This window comes from Oryctolagus cuniculus, chromosome 5 (assembly GCF_964237555.1).
Source record: "Oryctolagus cuniculus chromosome 5, mOryCun1.1, whole genome shotgun sequence".
Taxonomy (NCBI): Eukaryota; Metazoa; Chordata; class Mammalia; order Lagomorpha; family Leporidae; genus Oryctolagus; species Oryctolagus cuniculus.
The window spans coordinates 119,404,785-119,420,751 of NC_091436.1; the positions used below are offsets into that span (position 1 = coordinate 119,404,785).

Sequence of the window (15,967 nt, forward strand, 5' to 3'; positions counted from 1 at the left end):
AATCTTCTAATAGATTAATTTTCAAATTGTTCTATTTAATGGAAAGAGGCACTCTTAAGTTACAGGGAGTCAAGAAAAACTGGAGCCATAAGTACTGGTGGTAGGTTCCAGTTTGGTCATGCTTTCTATGTAGTTGGACAAGAAAGTGCATCAGTTAGATGTGAAAAGCATGTGCTGCCTCTCCAAAGTCCAGAGGTGCTTAAAAACTGTGATGTATATAATTCAGAACAGTAAGTTACGTGCACGAAAGGAGTTTATCATAACATAAAATTAAAAAGTGACAATTCCATTACACAGTTACACTGCTGTTTTCCTTTTTTCTTTCTTTTTTTGTTTTTTTTTTTTTTTTCTTTTTTGTTTCATTTTTCATTTCCATTTTTGTTTCTTAAGGAGGATTGGGGGAAGGGTAGAGATTTGGTCCACTGAAGATTAGTCACCCTCAATGATATATATTAGAAAAAATATCAGCAGCAAGACTCTCTGGAAATAGATTCTGTTTGATGTAGCTAGTCTGTCTTTTCTGTTTTGCCCTCTTTCACGGCAGCCTCTGAAGTTTTCCGCAGGGGGGCCTTCTCCGAGGTGGCATGTCCTTGGCCAGAATCCGCTGCTCCACCGTTTTTATGAGTAGTGTGTTTTTCCAAGTAGTTCAGCATTTCACTGAGGACTGTTTGGAAAGTGCTTAGAGCTGCACATATTGCTGGAGTCCCAAAGCCATGAGTGATCAAACTGGAAATGAGAAATGGTAGGAAAAGAGAAAAGAATAATTTGTAGCATGATGTGAAACAGCAAATTCTCCTCCTTTAATCCAGAGTATTCAGTTAAAGAGGCATTTATTGTGTCCTAAGTGGTTCTGAGCATCATGGATGACACAGAACAAGTCAAAGTATCACCCTCTGACCATGAGATTTAGAACTGGGCAGTGCTGTGGCACAGCAGGTTAAGCTGCCATCCGTAGCACAGTCATCCCATATGGGCGTTAGTTGGAGTCTTGGCTGCTCCATTTCCAAACCAGCTTCCTGCTGGTGCACATGGGAAAGCATCGGAGGATGGCCCAAGTCCTTGGACCCTTGTATCCTTGGGAGAGACCCAGAGGAAGCGCCTGAATCCTGGCTTTTGCCTGGTCCAGCCCTACCTGTGTGGCCATCTGGGGGAGTGAACCAGTGGTTGGAAGAGCTCTTTCTGTCTCTCTGTCTGATTCTGACTTTCAAATAAATATCTGAGAGGCAGAGATACAGATAGAGGGAGAGACAGAGAGAAAGATTTTCCATCCACTGGTTCACTTCCCAAATGGCTGCAATGGCAATCCTAAGCCAGAAGTCAGGAGCTTCCTCCATGTCTCCCACATAGGTGAAGGCCCCCAAGCACTTGGGTCATCTTCCATTGCTTTCCCAGGCCATAAGCAGAGAGCTGGATCAGAAGAGGAGCAGCTAGGACATGAACCAGTGCCCATATGGGATGCCGGCACTGCAGGCTGAGGCTTGACTTACTACACCACAGTGACAGCCCCATAAAATAAATCCTTAAAAAAATTTAGACTCTATTTGAAAGAAGACTGATCATTAATAGACTTAATATGCATTGGTTTCTAGCTTGTCTGAGTATTTAACATATAACTTGACTTTCCATCTAATTAGAAAGTTCAGCTTTCTATGTGTGGGAATCATCTCACTTTCAAAAATGGTATACATGCTTGTATAGACATAGACTACATAAGAGTAAATCGTGACCAACTGATTGTGCCTGATGACTTCATTCTTCTCTTTTATACTAACACAGTTTTGCTTGGCCATGCTATCAATCATCCGGAGGCTATGTTTCTGAGCTTCTGTTGCAACTAGGTTTGGAGGTGAACTATGAAGAGAAGTGATATATTCAATTTCCATTTGCTCTAAGTTCCTCTGAAAACAGCCATGCATTTTATACAGATGGTGGCAGGGATTGAGCAAGATGAAAGGAACCTATTTACCTCCAGACTCCTAAACAGTAAAGAAACAACAATCTATCTTACATTGGTCACTTTACGTTTGGATCATGGACTATAACCAACTAATAATTGTAAACTAGTATGGAAATGTAGTGAATATTGTGGTAATCTCAATAGACGTAGCCTTTCTAACCATGTCAACTTTTCATCTCTGGATGAACAAATACATAACTGTAGATTCACTCTTTTTGTGAACAGAAACTACCCAGATTATTTGTTTCAATTATTCCAAATTGAAACTGCAAGTTTGCTCCCTATAACTTACATCTTATAATAATATAGAAAAATCATGCTGTCATATGTTATGCACATGTTATAAAATCTACAACATTGTAGATAAATATATTGTACATTCAATAAATGAAGGCATTAACTGCTTACAACTCTTAGGTTTTTATAGTTATTATGATATTAGCAGTTTCAAAAAATCAGAGTGCCATCCTTCATAATATATTAACTACCCACTTTAGAGTATATGATTTTTAATCTGTCAAAATAATGATTTTTAAAATAATGCAAATGAGGGATTTGAAGTCTAAGGGAGCCTTCTGATATACCTTAATGGAGGTAATAGTCATATCTACCATGTGAGTTATTGCTTACATTAATCAGTGCTAAGTGCACAGATGATGCCAGATCTATATTAAGTGCTTGATAAATGATAGATGTTGTGATATATTCATGGTGAGGGCAAAATTTTCTGTGTATCATCATTATATTCCACAGATGACTGTCATCTCTTCTCTGAGTATTTTACAAAGCTCGTAAGTTAAAAAGAAGATACAGGAACTTCAGTCTCAGATTATTTACAAAGTTAAAATGATCAGTGTTTGGAAAATCATGGGTACAAAATTTGTAGTATAAGACATTATAGTTCAAATATATTTTATCTTTTCTGCAGTGCATTGCTGAGCAGAAAGACTGATTTTAGCTTCATTTCTATAATGAGACAACTAGAAGGGAATACAAATGATTTGGAATCTGTCATGATGACTAGAAAACAAATGAAATTGTTTGGAGTGGTGGAAGAATTAACTGAGGTTCCCCGCCCCCCAGAAAAAGAAACTGAGTGAATTCAACTATTGATGTCCAAAGTGCTTGGTTCTAGGTACAAACTGTGTGTTTTCTTAAGCTGAATTCCAGTTTAGTGCTCACTGTACTATTACATGGATTTTATTTTCATTTAAGTTGGCATCTCCTTTTGGTTGTGACTCACCTTTTCACTGATATCTGTATATGCAGTATTTAGTTTCAATAGGGTTAATATTAAACTTAGTTGCCAGTAGTTGAGTTCTGAACATATTCCAGGCTCTGCTCTAAGTTCTTTATCTGCGTCACCTATATATACTCCTATCTATAATACTAAGAAGTAGATATCATTATTTCCATTTTGCAGATAAAGAGCTGAGGCCCAGAGAGATTGCCTGAGAAACTGGTTGTACTATGTTGCCTTTGCATCTACATTTGTCTCAAGCTGAGGGTATGTTATATTCCTCTTTGAGAAATCACATTTCTGTTGACTGTTTTAGCTCAGTTTCTATGACCTATCTTTGCTCTGCAGACAGCCTTGTAAGCCTACAAGATGATGATTCTTCGAATTTACTTTCCTAAGAGAAGAGTTTTTAAATATCAAGTGCAAAGTACATAGGTTTGTATGAATGCTGTAGTCACCCATGTTGAGAAAAGATTTATCATCATAATGAAAAATTCCTCTTAAGCTGATATCAATTCTTGGTTGATAGATTTTCTTGCTTCCAAATGGCTATCTGTTCATTAGTATATTGTATTGTCATTTTGCTCTGGATTTGTCCTTTGGGCGTACATTGGCTCTGATCTTAGGCACTTTTTGAGTTAGAGGAAGTTATTTATCTTTGTACAGTGACATTGGTTTAACAGAACATCTGCAAGTTGTTTTCCAACCTAAGTTTTAGTTGAGGGATATTAATGCTTATACAGCTCTTCTTAAAACCAAGATATACACAGAAACTTATGGAAGTTGAAAGTGGACTTAAACAGAAAACTCTAAAATCAATTGTGAAATATTCAATGTAAGAAAAGTAAGTGCTTCAAGTATCATCTTTCAATAAGAAAACACTATGTAAATTATTAAAATTGCCATAACATTTCTTGCACATCAGAAAACATGATACTAAGTTACAAGGCATAGTCTTTTCTAGCAGTCTTCAGTGAAGTTTATTTAATTCAAATAAAGAGATTTAATGTTCTGGAATAGTGCAAAAAGAAAAAGTGTGCTATTACAGGATGATTAAAAGGAATTCCAGGGAGTATCATGCTATTCTGTTAGCCCCAATCACTCCAGAAATAGGTGTATATCTCATTCCTGGTGATATACAAGAAAGGAGAGGATGATTAATGGAAAAATAAAAGTAGAAATGGCAAGACTGACTTTCAGTCCTAGATGTGAAATAAAGTAAGATCACCTGTAAGGTAACAAACCATAGTAATATATGTAATAGTAATATATATATCAAAATAACTTTTGATAATGGAGATCAGTTTTACATTTGGAAAGTCATAATTTTAAGCTGTAAGTTTATCATCTGGGTTAAATAGTAACCATGATGTTTGAGGTAGGTAGTCAAAATATAAAAGTAGAAGTTCTTCTAAATTGAAATTAATCTAAAACCTTATTCTTAATGAGGAAATTGAAAGATAAAACTAAGGGTGGACACTTGGTGCAGCAGTTAAGATGCCGCTTAGGATACCTACATTCCATATCAGAGTGCTTGGATTCAAGTCCTGGTTCCACTTCTAGTGATTCCAGTTTACTGCTGATGTGGAAAGCAAGAGGTTATGGCTCAAGTATTTAGGTTCCTGAACACAAATGGGAAACCAAGAATGAGTTCTGAGCTTTTGGCTTTGGCCCAAACTAGCCCTGGGTACTGTAGGCATTTTGGATGTGAACCAAGGGATGGATGATATCTGTCTGTCTTTCCATCTCTTATTCTGTCTTTCAAGTACATTTTTTAAAAATAAAAGTTTAAAAACCCACTTCTTAATTAAAAAGAAGAGACAAGTAGCATTGTGTTAGATATGTCTATCTGAGTGACACATTTTTTAAAGAAGATTTATTTATTTGAAAGGCAGAGTTACACAGAGAGAGGGGTAGAGAGAGAGAGAGAGAGAGAGAGCTCTTCCATCTATTGGTTCACTCCACAAATGGCTGCTGGGCTGGTCTGAAGCCAGGTTCTGGGCTGATATGAAGCCAGGAGCCAGGGTCTCCCACACAGGTGCAGGGACCCAACTACGTGGGCCATCTTTCACTGCTTTCCAAGGCACATTAGCAGGGAGCTGGATTAGAATTGGAGCAGACAAGACTTGAACTGGTGTCCATATGGGATGTGGGCCTTGCAGGTGGAAGCTTTACCCATAACCCACATGATGCATTTCTAATGTTTTTGCTGAGCTGGCACGTGGCATAGTAGATTAAGTCACCACTCAAGATGTTCACATCCCATATCATAGTGCCAATGAGAGTCTCAGTTCCTTAGCTTGCAATCCAGCTCCCTGATAATGCACCTAAGAAGTAGCAGATGATGATGGTTCAAGTTCCTGGGTCCCTACCACTCAGATGGGAGACCAAATAGAATTCCTGGCTCCTGTATTCAGCTTAGCCTGGCCCCAGCTGTTGAGGCCGTCTGAGGAGTGAACCACAGGGTAAAAAGTCCGTCTGCCTCTCCCTTTCTCTCTGTCATCTGCCTTTGGAATAAATACATCTCATTTTTAAATTTTTTTATTTTTAGTTTTTAAGATAAATTTATTCATTAGAAGGTCAGAGTTACTGAGAGGCTGAGGCAGAGAGAAAAAGAGAGGTCTTCCATCCACTGGTTCACTCATCAGATGGCTGCAACCATTAGAGCTGCACTGAACTTAAGCCAGGAGCCAGGAGCTTCCTTCAGGGCCCCCATGTAGGTCAGGGGCCCAAGGATTTTTGCGATCTTCTATTGCTTTCCCAGGTTGTAGCAGAGAGCTCGATCAAAAGTGGAGCAGTTGAGACTTGAACCGGTACCCATGTGGCAGCTTTACCTGCTATGCCACAGCACTGGTCCCTCATTTTATTTTATATACTTTTATTATGCTGGGCAGAGGCAGAATATACAAATGTACTTCCAAGACTCATTTCTTTACTGCAAGCAATTATCTCTTCTATTACATTATTTTTGTAAGGTTCTTCTCAGGTTTACCTTCCTTTAATGCTGAAACATATGATGGTCATTTGTATTTGTGTACCTTTGTGTATCCTTCCTCTTTCTAGCCCATCTAAATTCTATTCACCTTTTAAATCTCCTTTGATAATGAAGACCAAGAAGAGTTGCTTTCCAAGTCCTTTGCTTAAGCTATTAAAAAAAGTTGTGCTCTTGCCAAAGGATAGAAATTTGCAGAACTGGTGAGAGGACTTAAATGGAGTTCTGGGGAAAAAGGAGTAACATCCCCCCAAAAAGAATAACATTATATCCAAAAAGGATATGAAACAAGAGTACACAGAAGACAGCAAAGAGAGGCTAATCTGTGGCTAAGGTCTCAGCAAAAAGAGGACAAGGAGTGGGAGCAATGTGGGTAGCATTAGAAAGAGCACAAGTGATCATCAAAGAATACCAGATATTAACCACAAATGGAAAATGAGATGTTATGTGTTTCCGCAAAAATCTGTGGTTTGGTTTAATGAAGTATTCAAAGACACACACAGAGAAAAATTTGTGGTTTGGGCATGCTACTATAAATCAATAATCAAAAGTTATAATCTAATCTTAAAAATAGTACAGAGTCTGTTAAGACACATTCCAACCAAACCACAGGCCAGCGACAGCAATAACAAAAGTATATGTGGATGAAGGGAAATGGTTTGATAATATCCAAGACCCTTCCTTGATAAAAATTTTTCAATAGTTTAGGAGTAGAGGAAATCAAACTAAACATAAGAAAGGCCATATATGACAAGCTCACGCTAATATTATACTTAATGATGAAAAGCTGGAAACTTTCCAGCTATGATCATGTACAAGACATTGGTGTCCACTGTCACCATGTCTATTTAGCATAGTTCTGGAAATTCTGACAGGAGCAAGTAGGAAACAGAAAGAAATGAAAGGCATTGGAATCAGAAAAAAGATGTTCAATTGTCTCTGAAGACAGCATTATTTTTATATAGACAATATAAAAACTGCAGTAAAATACTGTTAGAACTAAGGAGTAAATTTATTGAAGTGGCAGATACAGAAATATTTCATTTTTATATACTGACAACTAACTATGCAGAAAAGAAATTAAGAAAGCAATCCTGTCTATAAGATAATTTTTAAAAAATGGAGAGAGTTCAGTCTCAGGAAGAGTTAGGGAGAAAATTGCAGAGGAAACACTATGCAAATTAGAGGGACACAATGGACCTACTTGGAAGGCATGGATGCCCACAACTCAGGACCACAGCAGCCGAGAGCCTATGCACCGGCGTTGCAGAGTGAAGTAAGACCAGACTGCAGCAGCCGAAGCCACTGGTGATAAAGCTTCCTGGCCACATCCACCACACATCTCTAGATATTCACTGCAAGCAGACACTTCACTTATCTACAGAAGTGTAATACAAAGATAAAGCCACCACAGAGGAAAAAAACAAAGAAACCAAGGAGTAGCTCCACAAATGCCAAATAACAAATGCACCAATTCAAGAAACAAGAATAAGGAAGACAACGTGATACCCCCAAAGGAACACAACAATTAAATACTAGATTGTGAAGATGATGAGATTGAATAAATGCAAGAAATGGAATTAAAAAAATTGATCATAAGATTACATAGATGTATGGGGGCTGGCGCCGTGGTTCACTTGGTTAATCCTCTGCTTACATCCCATATGGGCTCCGGGTTCTAGTCCCAGTTGCTCCTCTTCCGGCCCAGCTCTGCTGTGGCCCAGGAAGGCAGTGGAGGATGGTCCAATGCTTGGGCCCTGCACCCACATGGCAGACCAGGAAGAAGCACCTGGCTCCTGGCTTCAGATTGGCCCAGCGCTGGCCGTAGTGGCCATTTGGGGAATGAACCAATGGAAGGAAGACCTTTCTCTCTGTCTCTCTCACTGTCTGTAACTCTACCTGTTAAATAATAATAATAAAAAAAGATTACATAGATGTAATCAGAACCAAATACACAAACTACTGAAATCTGTACAAGACATCAAAGAAAGTTTCTCCCACGAAATTGAGATCTTAAAGAGAAATCAAAATGAAATGAAGAATTCAATAGAAAAAATAAGAAATGCAGTGGAAAGCCTTATCAACAGAATTTGTGAGGCAGAAGAAAGAATATCTGACTTAGAAGACGAAGCACAGGAAATTATACAGTCAACCAAAAACAAGAAGAGGAAAATAGAAAACTAAAAAACACTATTGGGAATCTACAGGATACTATCAAATGACCCAACATACAGGTTGTAGGAGTTCTTGAAGGTGTGGAAAGACAGAAAGAATTAGACAGCATTTTTAGTGAAATAATAAGAGAAAACTACCCTAATTTGGAAAATGAAAGGGACATCCAAGTACAGGAAGCACATAGAACTCCCATTAGACAGGAACAGAAAAGATCTTCACCATGACGCATTTTAATTAAACTCATCACAGTAAAACATAAAGAAAAGATTCTAAAATGTGCAAGTGAGAAATGCCAGATTACTTTCAGAGGATCTCCAATTGGACTCACAGCACACTTCTCATCAGAAACCCTGCAGTCTAGGAGAGAATGGTGAGATATAGTCCAAGTCTTAAGAGAACAGAACTGTCAACCCAGAATACTATATCCTACAAAGCTCTTACCCAAGGGAAATGAAATCAGTAAAAAAAAGTTAGCTTTACCCCCACATTTTACTGCAGTTCACTTCACTATAGCTAAGACATGAAATGTATTGAAATGTCTATCAACCAAAGACTGGATGAAGGAATTATGGGATATGTACATTATGGAATACTACACAGCAGTAAAAAACATGAAATCTTGTCATTTGCAAAAAAATGGATGAATCTGGAAAACATTATACTTAGTGAAATAAGTCAGTCCCAAAGGGACAAATACCATATGTTTTCCCTGATCTGTGATAACTAATAGAACACCTAAAAATAAATCTGTAGAAGTGAGATTTATACTTCAAGAAGGGATTATTTGAGTTGCCCTTGTATTGACTGTAAATAGTTTTTGTTTTTGTTTTTTTTTTTCTTTATACTATTTGTTGAACTCTTTACTTAACACAGAGTTAATCATATGTGTATAAAGCCAACTGAGGGTGGATCTCAGTAAAAAATAAGAGTGGAAATGAGAAGGAGGAGGAAATTAGTAACTGTAAAGCTGTAGAGTTCTGCATGCATGCCTATGGACTTACATGTAAGGGTACAGTTTAAAAACTTGTTATGGGATCCCAAATCCCATTATTCTGGGTGGTAAATATGCCATCTTAAGTTTTAAAGTGTTCATATTAAGTGTTAAAGTGAACATAAGGATAGTATTAAGTGTTAAAGTGATCATATAAATAGTATTAAGTATCTGGTAATAATAATAGAATTAAAAAGGAGAGAATGTTCCAACATGGGAAGCAATCCACACAGCAGACTCAGAATGACAACTGCTTCAAGTAACAGGCTGACCTCAGAATCATCCCTTCAGTCTTCCTGGTCTGGCTGGAAAGCCCATGAGAACATTTCATGCATGGAAAGCCAAGACACTGTGGCAAAAAAAAAAATGCTCCACATGAAGGATCTCTGTCAGTGAGACCCTAGTGGAAAGAAGTGGTCATAAAGGAAGGATGTACTTTTCTCTAAAGGGAGGAGAGAACTTCCACTTTGCTTATGGCCTTGTCTAAATACTGATGGAGTTTATGGATTCAAAAGGCTTCCGTAGCCTAGGCAGCTCATGTCAGAGTCTTGGGTGATCACTGATGTCATAAATAAGAGTGTTAATTGTTAAATTAACAACAGGAGTCACTGCGCACTAACTTCCCATGCAAGACTTCCGTCCTCAGTAAGTTGTATATGAGAGTTAAATGTAAAGCTAGTTCTCAAGCAGTTTTTTTGGTGTGTGTGCATGTGTGTGTAAATTGTTGAAATCTTTACTTAGTATATAATTGCTCTTCTGTATACAAAGTTAATTGAAAATGAATCTTAATGGAGAATGGGACTGGGAAGGGGAAAATGAGGAGGGGGAGAGGTGGGAGTGAGGGTGGGAGGGCAGGTATGGTAGGAAGAATAACTATATTCCTAAAGTTGTACTTAAGAAATTTGTATTCCTTAATTAATTAATTAATTAATAAAAAAGAAAGCAATCCTATTTATGACAAAATAAAAGAGAATAAAGTATTTAGGAATAATAAATTTAATCAAGGAAGTGAAAGTTCTTTATACTGAAAACTATACAACACTGATGAAAGAAATTGAGGAAGACATAAATAAATGAAAAGATATCCAGTGTTGATTGGGAAAATTAATATTTTTAAGTGCCCATACTACCCAGAGTAAGATTTAATTCTATCCTTATCAAAATGCTAATGGTGCAAGCACACATTCTCTCTAAAGTTAAGATGTCAGTTAGGGTACCTGCATACCATATTGGAGTGCCTGAGTTTGATCCTTACCTCAACTCCTGATTCTAGCTTTCTGCTAATATGCACCTACATCAGAGACATGACCAAACTCTTGGCCACTGTGGGCAGTTTAGGAGTGAACTAGTGGGTGAATATTGCCTCTCACTCTTTCTCCCCAATAAATAAACAAATAAATTGAGAAATATAGTGATATTTTTTGTGGAAATAGGAAAAACAATCCTAAAATTCATACGGAACCATAGAAGTGCCCCCTAAACAAATACATCTTTAAAAAAAAGAAAATAAGATGGAAGTATCACAATTACTGATTTCAAATTATATTACAATGCTATAATAACCAAAACAGTATGGTACTGGCATAAAAACAGACAGATAGACCAACATAGCAGAGTAAGTCCAGAAATAAATTCACAAATACATGGTTAACTAATGTTTGATAACAGGAATGCAAAAAATATACTTTGGAAAAAGGACAGGCTCTTGAGCAATTCGTGTTGGGAAAACTGGATTTCCACATATAAAAGAATGGATTTTTATCTTATATCATATACAACAATTAGCTAAAAATGTACTTGAAAGTCAAATGTAAGATTTCAAATTGAAAAACTCCTAGCTGGGGCCGGCGATGTGATGCAGCGGGTTAACACCCTGACCTGAAGCGCTGGCATCCCATATGGGCACTGGTTTGAGACCCAGCTGCTCTACTTCCGATCCAGCTCTCTGCTATGGCCTGGGAAAGTGGTAGAAGATGGCCCAAGTGCTTGGGCCCCTGCACCTGCATGGGAGACCTGGAAGAAGCTCCTGGCTCCTGGTTTTGGATAGGCACAGCTCTGTTGCAGCCATCTGGTGAGTGAATCAGCAGATGGAAGACCTCTCCTTCTCTCTTTCTCTCCTCTCTCTGTGTAATTCTGATTTTCAAATAAATAAATAAATCTTAAAAAAGAAAAGCTCCTAGAATAAAACATTAGGTAAAATCTCATTTACATTGGTCTTGGCAATGATATTTTTGGATATCACACCAGAAACACAGGAAACAAAAGCAAAAATAAAGTGGACTCCATCAAAATGAAAAGCTTGATGTACACCAAAGGAAACAATCAACAAAATGAAAAAGTAACCTACAGAATGGAAGAACATATGAGCAAACCATATATATGATATGAGATTAATATTCAAAGCACATGAAGAATTTATACAGCTCAATAACAAAACCACCACCACCCCAACAACAAATAACCTAATTTTAAGATGGGCAAATATTCTAAACAGACATTTTCCTGAAGACAACATAAAAATGGCCAACATGTTTATGAAAAGATTCTCAGCATCACTAATCATCAGAGATATACAAATTAAAACTATAATAAGATATCACCTTATACATGCTAGTGTCCTAGGCTTTCATTAAAAAGTAAGAGTTAGCAAGTGCTGATGTGTGGAGAACAGGAAACATTGCATGCTGTTGATGGAAATGTAAACTAATGTAACCATTATGGGAACACTGTGCAGATTCTTCAGAAGTTTAACACTGGAAGTACAATATAATTCAGCAAGTCCACTTCTGAGTATATATCCAAAGGAGATGAAATTAGTATCTGGAAGAAACAACTGCACCTCCATGTTCTTTGCAGCATTATTCCCAATAGCCATTATTCACAATAATTCACATTATTCACATATTCACAAGATGTAGACACAATCTAAACATTTGTAAATGGGTGAATGGATAAAGAAAATATGGTGTGTGTGTGTGTGTGTGTGTGTGTGTATGTAAGAGAGAGACAGAGAGAGAGATGGAGAGAGATGGAATATTATTCAGCCATTAAAAAAGAAAGAAATGCTTCCAATTGTTAGATTATGAATGAATCTTTGGAAACCATTATATTAAATTAAATAAACCAGACACAGAAAAACAAATACTTTAGGATTAACTTATATGTGAAGTCTAAAATAGTCAAACCAGAGAAGCAGAGTAGTAGTAGTAGTAGTAGTAGTAGTGCTTTCCGGGGTTAGGAGTTAGAGACATGTGGGGGATGTTGATCAAAAGGTACAAATATTCAGTTCTAAAAAAAATAAGACCTGGTTATGTAATATTCAACATAGTGATTATGGTTAATACTATATTTTTGCAAGAACTTCAAAAAGTCCATAGAAAATGGAAATTAAAATTGTTTATTTTGGTGCAAAATTTTTTGAAATACATGTAGTTTTTTCATAACTTTCTGAGAACTTTTTGAAGACCCCACATATATGCGTGTGCATGTACACACACACACACACACACACATGCTCACTAGTACCTGTGGGAGGTGATGAATATGTTAATTGACTTGATTGTGGTAATCATTTCACAATGCATAAGTACATTAAGTGATCATATTGTACATCTTAAATGTATATCATTTTTATCTGCCAATTATACCTTAATAAGTCTGGAAAAACAAACAAACAGGTCTGAGATGGGAAACTATTATCATGCACTCATCCTATCCCTGGGTGTTAGTCATCTCCAGGAGGCAGCAGTCTTGGTGGAGATACAATAATTTAGTTAACAAAAGGCTGAAATGTTCTGGTTTCTTTTGGGAGGCTCTGATATTCAGATTAGGATTTAATTTTTAAAGTTATGTTCTAGGGGCCGGTGCCGTGGCTCACTTGGTTAATCCTCTGCCTGCAGCACTGGCATCACATATAGTGCTGGTTCTAGTCCCAGCTGCTCCTCTTCCAGTCCAGCTCTCTGCTGTGGCCCGGGAAGGCAGTGGAGGATGGCCCAAATGCTTGGGCCCTGCACCCACATGGGAGACCAGGAAGAAGCACCTGGCTCCTGGCTTCAGATCAGCGCAGCGCGCCAGCTGTACCAGCCATCTAGGGGGTGAACCAACAGAAGGAAGACCTTTCTGTCTCTCTCTCTCTCACTGTCTAACTCTGCCAGCCAAATTAAAAAAAAATTAAAAAAATAAAGTTATGTTCTAGGAAGGGAGGCAAGGAACAATTAGAGAGAGGTTCAATGTCTACAGAAGACAGTGCTATGTTAGCATATGAAAGATTAAATAATAAGGCACTTTGCATTCTTTTCAAAGAGTTTCATTTTTAAAACAATTGGTACATTTGGTACAATTAATGAAGTTGAGACTTTATTTTTAAATCTAGGAAACTCTGATTTCTGAATAAGTTGGTTGAAGTTTTACAAATACATGGAGTTGTTCAACTATCACCATTACTCAAAAATTTTCTCATGCCTCTTCTAAATTTATTCTCTTCCATTCTATTTCCTGGCAATCATTGCTTTCTCATTTTTGTCCCTATAGTCTTTACTTTCTCCCCAAATGTGATATAAAGTGAATCAAACTCTGTAGGCTTTTGTGACTGGTTTCTTTCACTTAGCAGAATACTTTTGAGAATAATCCATGTTGTTAAATTTAACAATAGGTTGTTTCTTTTTGTTGCTATAAATATTTCTTGAATGGATTTAATTATAATTTATCCATGTAGTAGTATATTAAAAATCTGAAGTGTTAGTATTTAAAAAGCAGAAGTGACCCCAGAAAGTGCTGCATGGATTCATTTAGGAGTAACGTAATGGAACAGTATGTCCTTTTATAAAATAGTTATGAGAGCAGTAGTGATTCAACTTATAGTGATGCAGCAATACATCTGGCAAATTCTCCCAAAATACTGTATGATCAGTTGGGGTTGGGGGAGTAACCTAAGATGACAGCAGAGTAAGGTAAAATCAGTTATTTGTATGATGACACCCAAAGTGAAGATATAAGAGTGGCTACCAGCATTAAATGATGTTTCTGGTGGAGAGCTGCAAGGCCTTCATTAACCCCTCTCTGCCTTATATGCTAACTAACAGTGTAATAGAAGGCATTGTAGATTTTTAACTTTATACCTGGCATTAAAATAGAGAAGAGAATTACCGTTTTGAATAACAGAATCAAATATCTTAATCAGAGTTATTCAACTATATTAATGGGCCAAAGTCAGTGATATGAAATTTATGGAGGGTTAAGGAAAAATGTCCTCTTGGGTAAAAATCAAATTAGTGTTGCAATATACTGAGGGAGAGATCTGTCTCAAGAGCACTACTTAGGATAATGGATTGTGGAACAAAAAAAAGGTGAAAATTTGAGGGTTGAATCACAGCTAGGCAGGTTTAGAAGCTACACCTACTATATTCTCATTCATTTTCTCTATCTTTCTCTCTAACTACATTCCAGCCCATTGATTTCATTTTCCTATTACTAATTTCACACTGAGGAGCAGAAAGCTGACAACTGACTGTGAGCAATACAATTACCTGCTGAGAGAATTCAGACTGCTGTCGTTTATGGCACCTGCTGTTAGGGAAAATGTAACTTATATTTAACAGTCGTTTTCTTAATTCTATTCATGGTTTTTAAAATTCCTATTTTGCTAGATCTCCTAATTAACATTCTTTGCAACATAAACCACCTCTTCAGATTGCCTCAGTTCAGGAAGGTGGTTACTATACAAGGAACCCACAGGTGAAGCTCTTCTTTTTGGCTTTGCCTCCAAGTTTTAGAATCCCACTTCACCCCCAAGTGTTCACATTTGAGTGATTGAAAAGACACAGAGCAGAGAGATCTTTTCTGTGGGGTGGAGAGGCAGAGAGAGAGAGGGAGAGGGAGAGAGAGAGGGAGAGGGAGAGAGAAACATTTAGCTCATGCCTGTGGACTTGTATTGTTTTTGCTTTTTAATAAAGTGGTGTTCTTCTGATCAATGGTCTTGATACGAATAAGTTCTACTAATTCAGCCTTTAACTTAAAATTTTATTTATTCTTTGAAAGAGAGAGGGAGAGAGAGAAGAGAGAATGAGAGATGGAGACAGATTATTCATCAACTGGTTCACTCTCCAAATGTTTGCAACAGTCAGGGCTGGACCAGGTCAAAACCAGGAGCTTGAACTTCATCCTGAGTCTCCCATGTAGATTGCAGGGATCTCAGTATTTGATGGATCATCTACTGCTTCTCAAAATGTGCATTAGCAGGAAGTAAATTGGAAGCAGAGTAGCTGAGACTTGAACCAGGAACTCCAATATGGGTTGTCACTGTCCCAAGTGGGGATTTAACCACTATGTCACGTGCCTACACAAGCTTTTTCTTTTTTTGACAGGCAGAGTTAGACAGTGAGAAAGAGAGACAGAGAGAAAGGTCTTCCTTCTGTTGGTTCACCCCCAAATGGCCACTACGGCTGGCGCGCTGCGCCGATCCAAAGCCAGGAGCCAGGTGCTTCTTCCTGGTCTCCCATGTGGGTGCAGGGCCTAAGCACTTGGGCCATTCTCCACTGCCTTTCCGGGCCACAGCAGAGAGCTGGACTGGAAGAGGAGCAACCGGGATAGAACCAGCACCCCAACCGGGACTAG

At 37.7% G+C, this 15,967-nt stretch overlaps 1 protein-coding gene across 1 annotated transcript in view; it reads right to left on the reverse strand.

Annotated features, from left to right (window-relative positions):
- Positions 1-235: 235 nt before the first annotated feature.
- The window catches only part of TFAP2D (transcription factor AP-2 delta), a 71,328-nt gene continuing 55,596 nt past the window's right edge, over positions 236-15,967 (reverse strand). The window contains exon 7 of the mRNA XM_008263039.4: positions 236-726. Within this exon, the coding sequence (XP_008261261.1) occupies positions 507-726 (220 nt within the window). The 3' untranslated portion in view covers positions 236-506. The remainder of the gene's footprint in view (positions 727-15,967) is intronic.